Consider the following 19,254-nt stretch of genomic DNA (forward strand, 5'->3'; position numbering starts at 1 on the left):
AACTAATATTTTAAGGGAAAGAATTTCTGAGGGAACAAAGAAAAACAAAACGAATAAATGCGGGTGATCATTATGACTCTTACATTATGCCAACTTTTAGTTTAGTAGCAAAAAAAGAATTTTCAGCTTTTGGATGGGCTACTTCATGGTTTTTCAGACGAACAAGTTTTTCTTAAAATTCCTCCCAACCGAGGGGCCAACCAAACAACTCGGGGGTGCACACAAGAAAGTAGAGCAGAAATATGTATGGCGAGCTCATTACTAAAAGTTGACACTCAAAATATTCTATTATTAGAGGGTCCTGAGAGCCATGGAACTGGGGAATTGAAGAAATATGACGCTGAACCTCTGAGCAGGACTCAGAGCTTCTAATTCTGAGCAATTTGAATACATTCGAGTCCGAAAGTGGCACTATTAAGCCGTTTTGCACAGGGATGCATTTTCCGGGCAGTGAAATTTCCTTCGTTTTAGGGGTGCTCTGCTTTCAATGAGAATTTCTCTAAAATTCATGTCAACCCACTAAAAATTGAAAGGAAAATGAAAGAGGACGTGTTGAACATGATTTTTCCTGTCCAGACTGGACACCTTTACGAGTTGTATTTTTAAAGTAATTTTGAAATATAAGGATTTATCACCGGTGTCTATGGGACTTTATTTGTAGGGGTACACCCTTGGAGTTGATTAGTCGATAGTTTACAACGCTAATAGCCTGCCCTCTAGCGTCTGGCATCAAAATTATTTAGTAGAGTAAACGCTGAACAAACGCTCATCGCCGTGGTATTATTGTACACACACAATACTAGCGTTAGCTACCGTATCGACAAATCTTGAAGGAATTTGGGAAACGCTATGGGAAAATGTCTTCACCAAAAGTCAGGAAGAAAAGAAGCAAAGCCATGGAGAATGGAGACTCTACATCATCCAAGGGGATGGAGGCGAGGCCGACGGTTTCATACCAGCAAAAGGTAGGTTAACGTTACTTAAAGAACCATAATAACTCCGTATGACTCAGACTTCAGAGGAGACAAGGGTTACTACATGGCGTCGTAACGCTATGGGGTTTTGGAATCGAATTTTTGTGGTGAAATGGTTCACAGCCGTAAGAAAGCTATCAAATCAAATTTTCCCCTGTCAGTATACCTGCCTAATCTATACCGCCTAAAAAGGGGATAATGAAATGAGATTTTTGCTCACCAATTTCTTGCTTCCACCTGTTGACTCACTCTGTTCATGCCGTTCGTGTTTATCAGACTGCCCATGTGTTGAGCCCACCAATTACCGCGCTTGCTCCGCATCTTGGTTCGATCATACGGGGCAGTTATCTGGGACCCATAAACTGCAGTAAACATTAACCGCCTCAAGCACACTCAGCACCGAGCTGTCCGCTTTATCACCATTGACTACAAATCACGGCAAACAGGATCGGTCACCAAGATGCTACAAACCTCTAAGTTACCAACCCTCCAGGAGAGATGAACAGTAAACAACTACGTCAGACATTCCTATACGAGGTGGTTGCGGGGCTGGTGCCAGCAATTCCCCCTGATTCCTACTTAACATGCTTACAACCCCCCAAAACAGGCAGAGGAATTAGACCAAAAAAGTCTGACAGTTCACTCTCATCAAATGTATCATGCCTAGTTCCATTGCTGCAAACTCCGATGCAACACAGATCAACTTAAACAGCTCTTTGTTCAATAGATCAATTATTGGCTGGAACTACCTCGACGACATTTTTGTTCAAGCGGACTCGGTTGAGCAGTTTAAAACCTCCTCGGTTACAGGCCCCACTCTATGTAGCAACATCCAACAGCAACACCCACCTTCACTCTCCGTTGCATTAAAGGCAGCACTGGTGTCTGCAACATATTGTCACATTGATACAAAATGATGGTCAACTCATATACATGTATGCATGCCAACTCGTACAAACCAACTCGTACGTCGACCAACTCGTACGCCAACCAACTCATACTTCAATCAACTCATACGCCGTGTAATCGCATATGTAGTTCATACACTCACGATCAAATTAGGAATAGGCCTACCTAGCTACATGTAGGTTCAACTCTGAAAGTCATTCTCATGCCAAAGATATTTGACGTGAGAGTTTAAGGTAGCTTTTCTTCCCAAGCAACCCAGACCACCCCCCCAAATAAAAAAGGAAGTGGGATTTTGAAGAATGTTTTTTTTTGTTAATATTGTCTTGAGATTTTTTGGGTGGTATTTTAAGTATGAATTATTTTTATTGATTTCCTAGCTAAAAATACATTTTTTGGGCAAGTGTAGCTCTGAAAAGAGCCTTTCTGCAATGCAGCATCTCATTTCAGCAGCTGAAATATAACTTAAGCTGTGGAGATTGTAAGTGTACTTTTGGCTGCGTACAAGTTGGCTTGCATATGAGTTGGTCAGTGTACAGGTTGACCAATCTGAGTATGACTTGGTCAGTGAAGGAGTTGGTACGTGTATGAGTTGACCGGCTCCTGTTACAGTGAATGTAACTTTAGTCGGACTAAGACCTGAGTTTTACACTCACCTCACCCATTTACCACTTCGTCCACACCTTCGCCCATTTGCCACTTGGTCCATTTACCACTTGGGTCTAAGTTTATCTACTTCCCAGTGAACCATTTACCAAGTTTTATTAGCTGTTCGTAACTTGCACATTCCCAGCTTTGCTTTTTTTTTTTTACATGCTCAGGAAAAAATCAGAGACCTAATGTTCCTCAAATTTCACTTTTTTTTCTATTCCCGGGTGCAGTTTCAAGTGATGGTCAAGAAGGTCTTTGACTACCTAGCTCTTCTGAATCTGAATGTTTTTTAACACTGTCTGTTAATTAAATTAATTACCAGACTGTGTTAAAAAAAATTGCACTTAAAGACACAATCACATTTTTTAAATGTAGTGTCCACAAATGTTACATATACTCATGGGTATGCCAATTTTGTTTAATTGAGGTTAACAATTTTCTTCCAGCTGAAATCCGTGTTAACAGGGGAAAAGGTGGATTTAAACACCAAAGAATTTCTTGGCTGCAAGATCTCAACCAAGGCTTTCCAGCAGCTCACTCCACATGAAATCCGGGACCTGAAGACAGTCTTTGATGCGTTTGCTGATTCAAAAGGGTGAATGAAAAAACCCTCACTTTTTTCGTCTCCCCTCTCAGAAAATATACTACTTTGTCAAATGCAAGGTGGAAAGCTGTGCTAACATACGTATACATGTAGTTCTTTGTCAGTGGCCTTTGTCAGCCACTAAAACCTACAAGCAAATTCACTCTTTCACCCCTCTATCTACAGTGGTGCTCTGGCCAGCCCCACATTTTGTCTCCAGTTTCTTTGTGAGGAAACTTTGAACCCTGTTCAGGGGATACAAAGTTGGCCTCATACTGAATTTGGCCATATGTAGTTGTGCAGTTTTTGGACAGTAGCTGTTCTTTCCAGTCACTGAGGAAGCATTAAGGAAGGCACAATCATGGACATGTACATAGTATGTAATAATCAGGTCAGGATTGCACCCTGTAGCCTGAAATCCAATCCTTTGCAGTGGCATTATTGAAAGGTACACAGGCCCATCTGCTTTAGGCCTGTGTCCCTCCCCCTCAAAAACTGAGGAAGAAATCTGTTGATGGTCCATCTTGGTGTTTTCCCTGTGACAGAACCCATTTAGTGCCCCTCCCCTTCAGAAAATGAAAGGCCCCCAAGTGATGATTGGCCGAAGATCCAGGATTGGAGAACCGTGCATAAACCAGTGGGGTCCTTTGGAAAAAAAAAGGGTGAAGTGAATGGACCATTTGATGCCAGAAAGTAATTTGCTTTATCAATTTGCTGGCTTATGTCAGCATTTGAAAATGTTTGTTTGAGTCTTTGTACTTTGCACAATAAAATTGAAATGCTTTAAAAAGGAAATTAAGACATAGTCTATTTCTGTTGTAGAATGATCCGAGCTGACGCAGTTCGCAGAACAATGAGAGCCCTTGGCTTTAAGCTGACAAAGCAACAAGCCCAGGCAATGGTTGCAGACATGGATCTGGACAAATCCGGGTACAAATTTGACAGAGCTTAGCATGCATATTTAATTAAAACAGCACATTTAAGCCACTTCAGCTGTGGCCTTCTAAGTCCTACACAAGTTTGGTGGAAGGTTTCAGCTTTTCTGTTCTGATTCCTTATTAATGCTTCGTGGTCATTTATTACAAATTTATGCAGAATTAAAGTGCTTATTGCACTGCATTGTGGCACACTTTAAGTCATGAGGTCCTAAACTCCAATGCAAGATGTGTCCTTTTTGCAAAACAAAGGAGTAGCCATTTTTTGGTTACCTTGTTTGCCTCACCTTGGTTACCTTCTTGTTTAAGAGATCAACAAGTTTTATATCAAGCTCAGACAATACACAGTTGGATACAGTTTGTTATTACAAGTTTACTGTTACAAGAACGAGACATTCCTATTGGATCTTTTTCTTGTTGCTGTGTCATTTCCATCTTCACACTAATTGAAATGGTTTTCACTTCTTATAGGACCATTGATTTCAACGAGTTCCTTGAGTTCATTATTGATAGACAGGGAACAGCAAGGGACATCTATGCAGAGATTCAGCAGGGATTTCGCATGTTTGATTATGGTTTGTCATCTGCCAGTTTACAGAAACGTATTTTTCATGAGGGAAATTTTAACAGCAATTTATTCTCAAGTTAAATACATTGGGTTGCACAGAGGTATTCTGACAGTGTTTTGAAGGTAATATCACTTAAATGCACCAAGTATGACCGCCTTGAGTTCCAAGTTAAGCAGCAAGTCTCAACCGCATGAAACTGGCTGGAACAAAGTCATCATCAAATAGTTAAATAGTCCGAATATCTTAGTTTGTTCAATCTCGTATATTTAATCTGATAGAGCTTTAGAATCTTTTTCAGAAACTGAAGCTCTCTTAAAGTCTAGTAAAAAGCCTTGAGCAAAGCTAGCTTGTTCTTTACATGGACTAACAACATCCACTGGAGCTTCATTGTTTCCACTTGCTTTGAAATTTTTGGAGACATTATTTGCCCAATCTGTTTTTTATTTCAGATGGGACAGGCCAAATCTCTTTGGACAACCTGAAGAGGGCATGCAAGGAGGCTGGCATCAAGTTTTCTGAGCAGGAACTCCGCGACATGATTGAGGAGGCAGACCGGAATGGAGACAATATGGTGAATCTGGAGGAGTTTACCAACATCATGCTCAAGACCAACCTGTTCTGATGGAGCACCCCATCTCTAGTTATAGTACATGTGTAACTCTACTGCCTGGAGAATAGGCTTTCCTGTGCTTCCTCTGGGATGGGCATAAATTTGTGGGCATTCTTGGCATTGAATGTCTAAATTAAAACCTTTTGTTCGGGAAATCAACAAAGGTTAGGTATTAGATGTGTGTGGTCTCGCTGGTGTGGTGGTTAGATTTGTAATTAGCAATCATTGGGTCTGAGGCTTGAACGGGCGGCTGGTGACGTGACCTTTGGCAAGTCACTGTACCTTTACCTCTCTCCATGCAGGATATTAACCCTAACACTCCTCAATCCTTTACCTATTGGAGGACTGAGGAGTGTTAGGGTTAATGGGTACTTGTGCAGGCATAGACTGTTGTCTTGTTTGATTAACCATTTCTGCCTGAAGTGGCAACATTGGGCCTGTTTGTTTTACATGGATCCAGATCGCAATCAGTAATCCCACGCTAGTTCACCGAGAGTACACCAGAGTCCACCTAATGGACAGAGCAAAGCAGCTTTGGGATCACTGATCGAGATTTATATCCTTGGGAAACAGGCCCCTGGAGTTGTATACAGTGTACTCCTCAGGGAGCCGAGATAGTTTTTGTTGTAGGCCAGGTGAGTAACGAATAAATGACTCGGCATTTTGACCACTATTAATGGTGGATATGTGCACTTTATTAAAACACATCACAATTGTTTTCTTACTTGGAGCTGGAACTTGAACAGTGCTACCTCTATCACAGAGCTTTGCACAGAACTATCCGAGATACATGCACATGTAGGTGCAGAAGCCATTCCTAATTCATTTGCTCCTTCATTCAGGCACAGACAAAAAATATTTGTATCTATTCGAGCTTCTGCTTTGCAGTAAATTGAGTCTTCAATGAAATAAATGCACTTTTCAACAAGTTATTTAGCTCACAAGTTATTTGTGCTGTTTTCATTACAATTTACGAGGGAAATCTGAATTGGATAGCAGCTGTTGATCAGATGTTTGAAAAATTGAGATAACAGGTGCAATTTATGAAAAAACATAAATGGGTGAAAAGCCTTTATAAAAAGTATACAGGTTTACATGCAGCTTTAAGGATAATGGTCTTGGCATGGCAGTAACAAGGTCCTGTTTTCAAAGTACACGTACTGCTAATATAAATAGCACTGTTATCAGCAGAGAAAGATTTGCATCTTGGTACTAATCTCTTTTTTTACTAGCCAGAAATAGGTTCCTGTTTTGTGAATTTTCCCAGTCCCATATAATTTTTATTAAGCTTTCAATACATGTATTTGATGCAGAAAGAACATTACTTGCCAGCAGTAAGCACTAAAAACTGAAGCATTAGCTCTGAATGTCGAATGTAACTTGCAATTTCCCTTGAAAATTAGAGATGTACCTAGTTTTTTAAAGGTATCAATAGTTTGTTCAGAATGGTTCCAGAAGAAGTGCGCATTCATTGAGGATAGGTGACAAGGTACAATGGAACAAAAAATTAAAATGGAGCCATGGTGTTGGACAGTTGTAATAGCTTATCGCAATTACGAGGAATTGTTAATGAAAAACAGTCAAGTGTGGTTATTTTTATATGTACAGCTACATTTCTCATAGTGAAATTTCACTTTTAGAGATGTATAAGGAACAAAACCAAAAACCACTTCTATACTGGTTCCTGAGGGTCACATCTTTTGAAAGTGTTACAAGTTTTATTTTTTTTATATACTCTTTTTTTAACTGTGAATACATTTTTATATAAATAAAACTTAAAAAAAACACAAACAAACAAACTAGAAGCCGTTTAATCCCGAGACTCTTGTTTCAATGCCTAGTAAATCGTGCACATCGAGTTGAGTATGTAAAGGTAGTACAGCCGAACGAAGTAAAGCACAAGCCTAAGGAGCAACCACGTTTACCTGAGTGCAATCGCACCAACAGAAACAGTGAAATTTGAACCCCCTTCCTTACAGGACAACGCCCAGTTGCCCAAAGCTTGTCTGCTGTTTTGGTCATTTCGAACATACTGCAAAACGTATTTCGTGTCTTCTCTCGATTGGCCAAGACCGCGACACGCGAGATTCGCTGTTTGCTCCGTGCCTGTGCATATTTGCGCCATGAAAAGAAAGTACATGTACATGTAGTATATACATTAGCCGGTTAATTTCCTCACACACCTGCGCACATACCCGACTGCGTACGCCCGTTTGTTAATTATTTTATATACATCTAATGTGCTTTGTACACCGTGAGAAATTCCGCGCGTTGTGTTTGTTTTCTGATGTACTTGTATTTTTTTATGACTGGAAACACAATTCAGTGAAAGTTTGGAAATGTGCAAGATATTTTTAGATTCGAATTGAAAAGAGTGACAGCTGGACTGATTTTTGTGTGGTGTTCCTATGCACATAGGCCTACCGACTGCTTTAACGGATGGCTAGGTAAAATACATCCGTTCAGCTTTCCCTTTCCCTGGACTTTTCCTCGGGAAAACAAAACTAAAGGAAGAAACAAAGGCAACATAGAAAAAATACAACGAAGCAAAAAGACCTGCAGGGTGCCAGTTCAAAACCCATGGTGCTAGTTTTACTTGCCGAAGCAATACATGTACAAACTGTAACGTACTAATCCATCATCGAAGTCATACGTTCCTAAACCGAACGTATGACCCCATTTCACTAGGCTTGTTTATGTTCTTTACTTTCTTGCACAGTCCTCCGGATGATCGACAGGAACCACCAAACCAGCCACGAGATAGCACGATATGTCATCGATTCTGAATGGATTCCACGTTATCGTTTCTTTTTGATCGGGCAATAAAAGCCAAAAACACCCTTTCACAAATGCTCGTGGTTACATGCATAAACCAAAACATATTTGGTCGTCAACTGAAATGTGTACAGCCACTTGCATAAAGAACGAAAAGCGTGTTACTTCGTGACGACTTGGGGTTTCTTTGTTATTCGAGTCTTACGTACAATGTGCTTACATTAATACAGAGTAGAAGAGGATAGTTCAAACTCAAATTGGGCTTTAAGACTGCCTATTCAGCTTTCACTCGTTCCAAGTTGTTCGAAGTTACACCTCCTACCTCCATGTCGCAACAATTTAAAGGAAACTGCTTTGTCAATCTGAGATCAGTCGTTCCAGTCTCACCGGAACCGGAACAGAGGGCTTGTTCTGATCCGTCGGCAGGATTCTTATAGCGGCACTGGACAGTTGGTCGGGTATGGTTATGCTCACAGGGCCTTGCTGTGTCTGATCATACTGAATCAGGTAAATCTGGTCTCGGGAAGGTGGCAGGGCGACAGACGTTGAGTAGACGCTTGGAGTAACGGAGTCTAGGGTGCTTATCTGCCCGGCAACTGAACTAGGAGGTTGACCTATGACCGGCACTGGGTCTAATCGCTGGATATGAACTGAGCCTAAGGCTGGGATCGATGTTGGCGGAGATGGAGAGGGGGACGGAGAGGATGGTATGCAGATTACATCATCATCATCGTCACTTCCTTCCCGTGTGGCATTCTCTAAATCTTCGGGATCCATCCCCGTGAATGAGGCTTTCTTTTCACTGATGTCGGCGTCTCCCACCTTACACTCTTTCTGCAAATGCTGTTTCAGCTCACGCTTGAAGGTGAAAGCAAGTCCACAAATATGGCAGACGTGCGGCTTCTCATTAGTGTGAATTCTTTCATGGCGGGTAACCCGACTCTCTTTGCTAAAACACTCGTGACAGTAACTGCACTGGAACACCTTCGTTCTCCCCTTCCGTTTGTCCGGCTTCTTGGCCTTCACATGGACAGCCGTTGGCTCGCCTATCGAGCTGGTACTGGCGATGTTGGACAGGTGGTACGTCTTCACGTGTTCCAGCAACTCATCCTGGCTGGTCAATTTGTTTGGGCAGAAGTTACATTGGAAAACGACCGCCCTTGTCTTGGGCTGGATGATCTGGTGCGTGTCACCGTTGTGTTGGTTGAGCAGCAGTCGTGTAGGGAACTCCTCTCTACAATGACCGCATGAGTAGCCTTCCATCTTATCCGGGCGGTGGCTGTGGTAATGGCGCCACAGAAGACTCGATCTGTCGAAGAATTTGCCGCAATATCCACAAGGGTAAGCCAGTAACGTGCGGAACTTACACGTTCTGACGTGCTGCTCGTGATCGTGTCTGGTCTCGCTAGCCTCGTCACAAGCACCACAAATGTAAGGCTTAATACCACTATGAACTGCTTCGTGTTGGACAAGCTCCTGGAGAGAGGGAAAGGCCAAGTAGCAAGCAATGTATCGGCACATGTATATCTGACCCAATGTCGATTCAAAACAAGCTAGATATTTGACGTTAACGTGGTTTAACGCGTGATACCGAACATGTTGATTGTAATTCCGTCTTTTCACAAGTGCTCTGCACTCCCTACAGCGTTGACTGGCGTTTGTGCATACAGGGTCTGGCCTTTTTTTGGATTTACAACTTTTTTGACCGGACAGTTTAGATTTACGACGGTCTATGCTTGGTGCGGACTTTCGCTCTTTTTGCGTAGGCACCGATGATTTGGTTTCACCTTTTTGACGGGGCTTGGAGTGGGAGCTGCTACGGTGAACAGCCCTTTCGTGATCATGAAGTAACTTGGCTGACCGGTAAGAACAACTGCATTTTTTACATGGAAACTCCTCCCCGACGATCACAACATCGTCATCTGGACGCACGCTTTGCTTCGCCTGTCGTGGCTTCGCTTGGAGCACGGCGCACTGTAATCTGTGCTTCTCCATGTAGCTCTTTTCCAGCTTTAGGCCGCAAGCGCAAGTAAGAATGGCCGGGCAAGACATTTTTTTGTGTTCCCGGAGATTTCTTTTCTTCGCGAAAGTCTGGCCGCAATTTTTGCAAGCGTGTTTCCGTTCCAATCTCGTCGGGTGTTCGTACTTGGCCTTCCTACGTGTACTCGCAACCGGTAACGTGGGTGTCCTGAAGCGACATGTAGCTTCATGTCTGGTAACATCAGCGGAATTCTTAAACCGAACGTTGCAGTGCTGACAGGCCGGTTTTGCGCAGGTGAAGCCTTTTCCACACAGCATGCTTCGAGTCTGAAGTAAACGGCACGTAGGTGAGAGATCTATATTAAACCGCACGAGAATGTTGACTTCTGGTAAATCAATTAAGGCCAAGGATCGTCGAGGAAGCTGGTAATAGAGGAGATAATTCGAAAATAACAGTAAGCAATACATAATGATAAGGGGAATATTCCTGGCCAGTCTTAAACGCACATTTAAAACCGGCTCAGGAGAATGGATGCGACTAAATTGCCCAAGCCGTAGGCGAGCGGCGAGACCATTCATGAGTCTCTTGAGCCAGGAGACTGAACACGGCAAATGCGCTCGCCTGCGGCTCGGGTATTTAGTCGCGTCCATTCTGTTAAGTCGACCGGCCAACCAGCCAACCATAGCCAGAGAGTCAAAAGATTAAAAAGAAGTCAATATAATGGATTTCCAACCATTTTGCTGAATTGTACTTCCATTTTCCCATACACCCCGGTCTATTTGATGGTACATGTACATTGCTTGTGCAAGTTGTCCATGAGAATTCCTCATAATGGAGAGTCGCGTGCACACAGACGCTTGACCAATCTGGATCAATTAAACTGACTCGCATCAAGGTACCAGCGCGTGATTTACGCAGCGGGTATTATCACTTCTCAGGGGAAACTTGGGATCATATTCTGGTCACTTAGACTCTTGAGGACATAAACGTGGACTAGTGACCTTATTACCAGTCCATACGTGTTTTATAACACACCTCAAACTAGGAAAAATATTCTTTCGGGTTAAATGTTTTAATTCAATTTTCAATAACACTTCAATAATTACAAAAATATTGCAAGTTTATTTTACTGTCCAATCCCAGAGGGCGCAATAATCAATCACAAATTTTCAAGACTAGTACCTGACGCACGCAATGTACTAGGCGCGTGTCAAATCACGCTGACACCAAATTATAGCCCATACCAGTGAACCACTAATATCCTTCATCCTGGTTGGCTGAAATACGGTCACGTGAAAACTAAAACGAACCTTCAAATTTTTGAAAATTTTTGATGTACTACTGAAAGTTGAATTAAAACAGTCGAAACCCTAAAAGCATATTTTTCTAGTATAAGGTGTGTGATAAAACACATTATGTGTATAACAATGCCCGCTGAAAAGTGATAAAGCCCGCTACGTCAAGTTGCACGTTGTTGAATAGGAAGACTGTCTGAGGTATTTATGAACGTCGTTTCTCAAACATCTTTTAAGGGATAAATTAATATTTTTCAATAAAATAACTTTAGGAAAGGAGGTTTACACTTTATATCGTGGCCTCCAAGCATGTTTTAAGGCCTGTATATATGTGCAGTAGTTAGTAATTTTATGAAGAATGTTTCCAAAACCTAACCAAAAAAAATACCCATAGTCAAATCATTATTAAAGATTTACACAAGCAAACCAACATAATCTTTTTTCCTGTCGAGAAAATTTCCCCAAATTGAAATTAAAGCAAAGGCGAGATTGCGGTCTTAACACGTGGGTGCCATAATGGGGAAGTTTTCTTGAAGTTATACGACCCACATTTTCAAAAGATGTAGCCTACGCCTCGATTGTATGACCACATTGTTCAAACGACCACACACTGGCGTTGCGTGAGGGGGACGAGGCGTTTCCCTGAAGTTGAAACAAAATATTATAATTAAGGGGAGGCAAAGTGCACGAAAATGCCTGCTTCGAGACACACCTTGGAAATTGACCCTTCCACTGTGAGTGGGTCGTCACTGTGCTGAGGTCTTTGTAATAACCCCAGAGCAACTGTGCCTCTCCTTCCTCCTGGCACAGCCCATGCAAGCACCGCTTGGTTTCTGCTTGTTTTTGATACAATCTTAGCTGGTGCAGTTCTATATGGAGAAATAAGAAAAATTTAACAAATAAATAAACAAATAAACAAACAAACCCCCCCCCAAGAAAAAAAACCACCCAAACGATCTGTGTCTTGATTGCATGAACTGGAGCTACATAGAGTGTTTGTAGGCTAGCTGTCAATTGGGCGTACTCAGGACCTAAGTGAGCCTGGGAGACGCCACTCATTGCCGCCATTCATTTGCCACCTAAATTTTTGTGCAGCTTCGAGCAGTAGCACGTAACCAAGAAGGTAGGGGATATGATTTCTAGGCAAACGCCTGTGCCTCCCCAGGCTCCCCTAGGGCTGGGGCGCGCTCCTTTGAAAGCTATGTTACAACACTCTCGGTCCGTATGGCTGCAGTTCATTTGCTCCCTGTGCCACCTTGAAAAATTGTTTGCCCCCCTAGCCCCGGGTGCACCACCCCAGAAATCTCATCCCGCGCTCCTAAGTCTTACTTTTAACATCTTTCTTTCCTAGCTCGATCAAGTAAATCACTCAGGTCTTATATAATTTCCGAAATCCCCCGGCTCACTCAACATATTGGCTCACATTATCCAAATGTGTATCATTTCACGTTGCGCACCAACATGTACCCCAACCACAAAGTAAACCTACTTTGCAGCTTCATTATGTAGTCGGTCAGAAAATCGCTCTTTCGTTACAAAAAATGGCGGCGGTAGTGCGTGTACATACATGTACATGTACACCCAAGCCAAAATTGGGTTTATCTCAGCGCAATCTGTGTACATGCATGTGGTTTCCGTGTCCACATGCTATGTGCATGTACAGTACATGTAAAATTGTACAGTACCAGCTGTACATGTACACCAAATACATGTACGTCTAAAGTACATGCAGCTAAATGTACATGTACTGTGCGTGTACGACGTACATGTACATGTACACGATGTACATGTACTGTACAGTATGATGGGCTTAGGTGCATGTGTTTGTCAGTGAAGGGTTTCCTTTGCGCGTTGCATGAAGGCAGAATTTTCGTTCTTTGGTTCCTTCAATTTAAGATTAAATTATAGAATCAAGGCTATACATGAGAAAGCTGCGTAGGTCCTAGCCCTACATGCTATAAATTGTGACTCGATCTCAAGCTTTTATCATCGAATTTCACCGTCACGTTCGATCTCATTCCGTACGTTGCTGCATTGTTGCCAGTGTAGCCACGTTCATTCCCGCTACACGTACAGTAATACTGAGTGGAGTACTGTGCATGTAACGCATTGCAAGTTCCGCCACACAAGGTCCACGATCTGCATGCAGCGTGCAATGACTGCGACGTAGCGTACTGCGGTCGCCTCTGGAAAACCGTCGAGCGCTGCTGCCGGCCCCACGAAAATCACGCGGCACTCCCGGTCACATGATGCATGTACTGCACGCACGACCTTATTATTGAAAATTACCTTTTGCCTTCCTCAAAGACAGTCTGACCATGGAGGAAGGAGGGGATGGTGTCACTTACCTTGGCCGAAGTCCAACAAGAGGGTAATTCTTAGAGTGCACGTAGTTTTACACACAGCCACCTTGGTACCTTGAATAATCACGAGTAGCCTGGTACGTTATGTAGGCCTGTCCCTGCATATGTTCTGGAGCTTGTACACCGGACAAATGATCGCCGTCACGGTTCTGCAGCAGGGCGTCGAGCGCGGACAGACAACACGTGGACCACGGGCCGCATTTGAAATGGTTGATGCTTTCCAAGCGGGAATTGCTGCGGATTTAACATGTATGAAACTAAACGCACAAATGCAGGTGGAACCAAGAACACATACGCAGAACTCTGTGGCACATTTACCGTACTCTCAGTTCTTACCATGGAGGAAGGAAGGGGTTCTTACACACGATCAAATAACCAATTGAGAGCAGATCGAGAAAAGAAAGAAAAAACTCAAGACGACCCCCAAAAAGTATTTCAAAATAAATAAATAAATAAACTGGCAAAAAGGAGTGTTTGGCTGCGACGTATAAAACGTGCCTTTTCGATATAAAACAACAAATCATTACTTAGAAATACAATCGAAGAAAATTTCTGATTCTCTAGTGGCACGTTACGGCCTCCGTATAGAACTGCGCGTGTACGTGTACTGCATTTACATGTACATGTACGTGGGGTGCCGGTGCAGCGGTGTACATGTATATCATGTACACATCTCAGCAAATTCAGATCGAACTCCCATGCGGGCACACGGGAAGGGCTCGGGCTGGCCTCGATCAGGACAGGATACCCTTGGATTGATAAATCTTAGTGCACGAGCGCCGCCATACATTCTCCTTTATAAAATTCATTGATTTGTTACATCAAATTCAAAATGTATCCCAGCAAAACTTCAAAAGACTAAGTAAATCATCCACTCACAACAGGATTGTATTACATAGCGCTCGCGGAGCTTTATTAATCTTAATTACCTATGACATAACTGCAAGTTTATGCTCAGGTTTAAAAAGCTAAAGTTAATGAACAGCACTACATCATTCTTGCAGAAGCTGAATGAAATGGCTTGAAAAAAATCTGGGAGTTCAAAATTTACAGTATCTTATGGTTTCTTTTTATATTGTAACAGTGTAACCTAAATGTCCAGTCCTAGCATACAGAACAAGTCAGGTTTTTGAGAAAATGCATGGTTCAGGATTTGTTCAAGATAATTTTCAATCCAAGTGGCCCCTGAAGGGGATTTTAAGGCTTATACATATACTTTTCCTACTGCACACAGAAAAGCACAAATGATAAAAAAATCCCCAAATTAATCTCAAATCAGGGTTCCTGCAGCTAAAGGACAATTAAATTCCATGACTTTTCCAGGACCAAATTATAAAAATCCATGACCCAATAACACAATTTCTTGGGCTTTTCAGACTTTAAAAGTTGTGAATATAATCACACATTTTATAAACTTATTTCTGATAACAAAAATCACAGTGTTTGCCAAATTCCATGACTTTTCCATGACTTTGGTCACTTTATCAAAACTTTCATGACTTTTCCAGGCCTGGAAAATGAAAACAAGGCATGATTTTTGAATGACTTTACAGGCTGTGGGTGCTGTCAAAATTATCAGAGAAAATCTGTGCCACAATGGCCCACTCCTTCTGGTTGTCAATGAACAAGAGTACTCCTGGGAGAACACTGAAATCTTGATGCCTCGCAATCTTTGAAACCTAAGAAAGGTCTAAACATATTGATTTCCATATGACGTTTATGAACTTCGGTATTCAATTGAATTTGGCTTCATTTCTCTTGTGCCATAACATCAGTCGGATGAGTAGCCAAGGGTGCAGCCTAAACACGAATCTCCAGTTCAGAAAAGGGTTGACATCAAGCTCTGATATAGATGCAGACTTGTATACAACAGCAAACAGCGTTGCATGAACTTCAATGTGCTTGTTTATATTGACTCTCATAAGGCATTCTTCCAGTAAAAATTGACTGTATAAATCAGGCTTTGATTAGTCTTTAAACTTGCTTGCCCTTTCTTGGGGGTGGGGCTGAACACACCAAAAGACACCAAATGTGGGGAGATTCAACCATTCTATGCTTTCAATCAAAAGTACCCCATTTAAAGATAAAAAAACACAATTTTATTGTAATTTAATAAGAAAAACTTGTCCAAAACCTGGCTTTTAAGACATTATACTGTGGAAGCAAACTGTGTAATGCATACACTGCTATAACCATTGCTAGTTATAAAACCATAAATGACATCCAGTCACTGTATACCAGTGAGGAACAATATATACACATTTGAAAGCCTTTACATTTTTCATAAGTACTTTTGCATCACTGAGTATTCAACACTAACATTATAAGAAAGATATACTGCTTGTGCTTTTAGATTGATATTAGTAAATTTCTCTCACAGTTCAAAACCAAATATTGCATTAGATTACTCAAGATGCTAAAGATAAACAATTTTGAGACTTTTATGACTTCTACTTGTTATGTAACCAAAAGATATTTGTTACTATCTTGTAACGAAACAAAAGTGATCATCCACATTCAGCAAAGTGTGAATAAGACCTACTAATTATTTAAAAGTACCCATGCAGTGAATGTTCCTGAGATACACTGCCTGAGCATCTTTTTACTTTTCTCCAAAGCATGATACTACAAAGCGCCCCACTGGGGTCAGGTGTATTCAAAAAGAGTATTGTTAAACTTTTCTGATGTCAGTTTTCTAGATGACAGAGGGCACTGTTTTGCCGTGATGTCACTTGGGGGAGACACTGCTCATTTTACAGGCTGTTTGTTCAATATTGAACCAAATTGCCTCACTGAAAACATTTCTGAGAAGGGGATCTCACTAGCTTATTCCGATGTAGAGATGAATCAATGAGTAAAGGGAAACTCGGGACAGCAAAACACAAGTGTAAAAATACAACAGTTTTTGTGCACACGTCAGTGCACAATGCTTTTCTTCTTGGAACAATGTCACGAGTTTGCTCATTAACATGGATGCTTGCATGAGTATAAAAACACTGAAGTACCAAAATACCTTATAGAATATCAAATGAAATTGAAATTGGACTAAATTTACTCTAAATATGATTGCTGTAAAGAAAAATGCTAATATGCTAAAATGCTAATCATACTAAAATAACTGTCTGTAGTTTTATCTCAGTGTTATTCCTGAATTCTAATGAAATTTCACATTCTCTCTGTAGCTTTGTAGACTAATTTCAGGTGAATTAGATGCTATTAAAGTGGTGTCACCGCATTTGCATGCAGGTAATACACACTCATTGCATTCTTCAACCAATAGGGTGCTGTAACTTAACAAAGTGTGTGCTTACTGAACTTTAAGGATGTCTGCCTGTAGGTGATGCCATTGCAGTAATGGTGTCTCCTCAGATTAATTCATTTATACAAACAAAAGAGGATGATATCAGGCCAGACAACGAGGGTGTGGTTCTTATTTCCCCTTCTTTAGGTCACCTCCATCTTCTTCAGCCGGGGGAAACTCAAACGTAACTGGCTTCAGAGGTGGGGACCAATTAAGTGAGGTTTCATAAACCGGGTTGCACATCCCGGTGCTGGGATTGGCCGCGGCACCACCCAGGGAGGCGTAATGATTACTTCCGTCTGCTCCATCTGCGGTGACTGACGGGTCTTGATGAGGAGGCGATGAGGGTGGAAGCATGGGGATGGCCATGTGGTGGCTTTGGCTCCTCTTCGCCTTGGTCCTCCTGATAACGGCAGCGATGAGGATGATGACAATGATGAGTAGGACTAAGGAGGCTATCACGGCGATAACCGCAATGGGAACAGTTCCCAGACCTAACAAATAAGAGATGGATAGAAGCACATAGAGAGGTTACTGAGCTGTTTAACCACTTGCTGCTGGGTGGATTTTTCTTGAGCAAGACAAGATGCCGGCTCATTTTCAAGATTTTCCGTTTTCAAAATTCTTCAAAAACTCATCATTTCGTTTAATGGCCGTTTATACCAAAATGAAGGTTTCTTTGGGCACTACTCTAAAAGCTGACAGGTAAAATTCATTGACTCCTGAATATTTCAGCCAGGCCTGCAGCCTTGGAAAGAGAAGGCCAGATTGTGAGGTGTTCCGTAAGATTCTTTTGTTCCCGAAACCAGCACAGTGCACTGCTGACCTCTTTTCAATAGGGGCCAGATTAGCGTGCAGTGGCTCATCCCTGCGGTGGTGGAGAGCTTTTGTCCCTGGTGGTAATACACTCGCTCTAAATGCCTCAAACCGTGGTATACTGTTTCAAAACAAGGCTGGATTATCTCCACTATTGAGAGCGAAAAAATGTTGGTAATGCCCAGCAGCTCAGTCGTTTGTGCTGAGCACGGCCTTTTATTATAAGGCCCAACTCTTTTGTCCCAGTTCTGGGCTCCCCGGCTCTGCATATAAAGCCTATGTACATGAAAACGGGTCGCCTGGCAGGAAGTGGTTAACCCTTCTCGACGGGAATTTCTTTCCAAAAGCCGACTCAGAGAATTCCAGCCTCGCTTGGCCACGAAGGCTGCCTTCCAAACTCCAAATTCTCAGTTTGTGGCCCAACGTGCTCTGCACGCTTTGAATTACACGGTGAAAAGGCTGATTGTTCGGTGGCATGTGGCTCTACTCAAGCTTCCAAAATCCCATTGCCTCTTTTCAAAGTGGGGACTATAGTGAAGCTGGTGATTATGATGCAAATTCGGTCTTTTCATTTCTGGGCTACACACAAAGACCAATTACCCTGCCTTCTTTCACCGTGTTTTCTTGAGTGTGGGCCGAGAATAATAGCTGAAAAGCTGAGGATCTCAATTTTTACGGCGTGTCTTAACACGTCCCGGCGTGAAGGGGTTAAAGAAAACAGCTTGCTCAAAGAAACTGTCATGCGCAGCAGACACATGTCCACTGTACAGTCAGTCGCTTGTTGGCCACTTGGACAGCAGAGGTTTGGTTTGTGCTTTTATAATCAGTCAAAGCTAAACTGAAAAAAGTCTAAAGGCTCGAGAATTTCCATACATCACAAAGCATCAAAAATGTAAACATGTAACTGCTAATATCCATGCTGGTATATCCATTGCAAAAAGTTCCTGAAATTATTGTAGTTCCATGCAAGACAAATGGTGGTGAACTATCACAACAATTGGTTGCAAGAAATAAACGACAAAAAAGACAGTAAAAACATTTTTTTCCCATTTAATCAAAATACGTGTATGTTGTTTGAGCCAGCAAATAAATTTGAATACTGACATGCACAAAGTGTTATATGCAAGCCTGAGTGCAGCTTAATGTTCATTAACTTAAAATTTACTGAAGGACTGGAAAAAAAATTGACAAACATCCAGCTTGTAAGATAATATGGACTCAAGCAACAAACCTGGCTGCTGTGGGTTTGATGCTGACTTGCCCCGTCGCTGGTTACACTCAACACCAACTCGTCCCTTCTGGCACTTGTCAGAGCGACTCCACCCACTGTTCCTACAGGACACCAGGCGGGCCTCCTCCCCAGAGCACACAGGCTGCCTCAATGTGGGGATGTCACCGTTCTCATCTCCAAAATCTGATTTTAAAAATGCAATATGCTTATTCCAGCAATCGCATGCTTTTACCAAAATTGCCAATATAATATCAACATGATTTC

At 42.0% G+C, this 19,254-nt stretch overlaps 3 protein-coding genes across 11 annotated transcripts in view; 1 reads left to right on the forward strand and 2 right to left on the reverse strand.

The window, feature by feature from the left end:
• The first annotated feature begins 768 nt into the window (after nt 1–768).
• On the forward strand, nt 769–7,618 carry LOC110989852 (uncharacterized). The gene is made up of 5 exons (XM_022254521.2): nt 769–965; nt 2,978–3,126; nt 3,937–4,044; nt 4,521–4,624; nt 5,068–7,618. The coding sequence occupies exons 1-5, from the start codon at nt 858–860 to the stop codon at nt 5,238–5,240; spliced, it is 642 nt and encodes a 213-aa protein (XP_022110213.1). The 5' UTR covers nt 769–857; the 3' UTR covers nt 5,241–7,618.
• Nucleotides 5,902–14,089, reverse strand: LOC110989851 (uncharacterized). 2 transcript variants are annotated; one of them, XM_087147496.1, is made up of 3 exons: nt 13,628–14,089; nt 11,992–12,148; nt 5,902–10,406 (listed from the first exon to the last, which is right to left on the reverse strand). In XM_087147496.1, the coding sequence occupies exon 3, from the start codon at nt 10,299–10,301 to the stop codon at nt 8,361–8,363; it is 1,941 nt and encodes a 646-aa protein (XP_087003622.1). In that variant the 5' UTR covers nt 10,302–10,406; nt 11,992–12,148; nt 13,628–14,089; the 3' UTR covers nt 5,902–8,360. The 2 variants fall into 2 exon arrangements, with proteins under 2 accessions (XP_087003622.1, XP_087003623.1); XM_087147497.1 differs by lacking the exon at nt 11,992–12,148.
• A 439-nt stretch (nt 14,090–14,528) lies between these two features.
• LOC110989844 (uncharacterized) overlaps nt 14,529–19,254 on the reverse strand; it is a 75,217-nt gene continuing 70,491 nt past the window's right edge. For all 8 annotated transcript variants that reach the window (XM_087147121.1, XM_087147117.1, XM_087147116.1 and 5 more), the window contains 2 exons: nt 18,991–19,173; nt 14,529–17,437 (listed from right to left, as the gene is read on the reverse strand). In XM_087147121.1, coding sequence (XP_087003247.1) covers nt 17,073–17,437; nt 18,991–19,173 — 548 coding nt within the window. In that variant the 3' untranslated portion in view covers nt 14,529–17,072. The remainder of the gene's footprint in view (nt 17,438–18,990; nt 19,174–19,254) is intronic.

Source organism: Acanthaster planci, linkage group LG16, assembly GCF_054643075.1.
Source record: "Acanthaster planci isolate LZ-2023a linkage group LG16, COTS_SCS, whole genome shotgun sequence".
NCBI lineage: Eukaryota > Metazoa > Echinodermata > Asteroidea > Valvatida > Acanthasteridae > Acanthaster > Acanthaster planci.

What these genes read in the sequence shown, in the direction of transcription:
- LOC110989852 (XM_022254521.2), top strand. Translation starts at nt 858, where the DNA reads ATGTCTTCACCAAAAGTCAGGAAGAAAAGAAGCAAAGCCATGGAGAAT. An exon ending in CGGTTTCATACCAGCAAAAG is followed by an intron (nt 966 to 2,977) that starts GTAGGTTAACGT and finishes ATTTTCTTCCAG; the next exon opens with CTGAAATCCGTGTTAACAGG. An exon ending in GCGTTTGCTGATTCAAAAGG is followed by an intron (nt 3,127 to 3,936) that starts GTGAATGAAAAA and finishes TTTCTGTTGTAG; the next exon opens with AATGATCCGAGCTGACGCAG.
- LOC110989851 (XM_087147497.1), bottom strand. Translation starts at nt 10,301, where the DNA reads ATGCTGTGTGGAAAAGGCTTCACCTGCGCAAAACCGGCCTGTCAGCAC.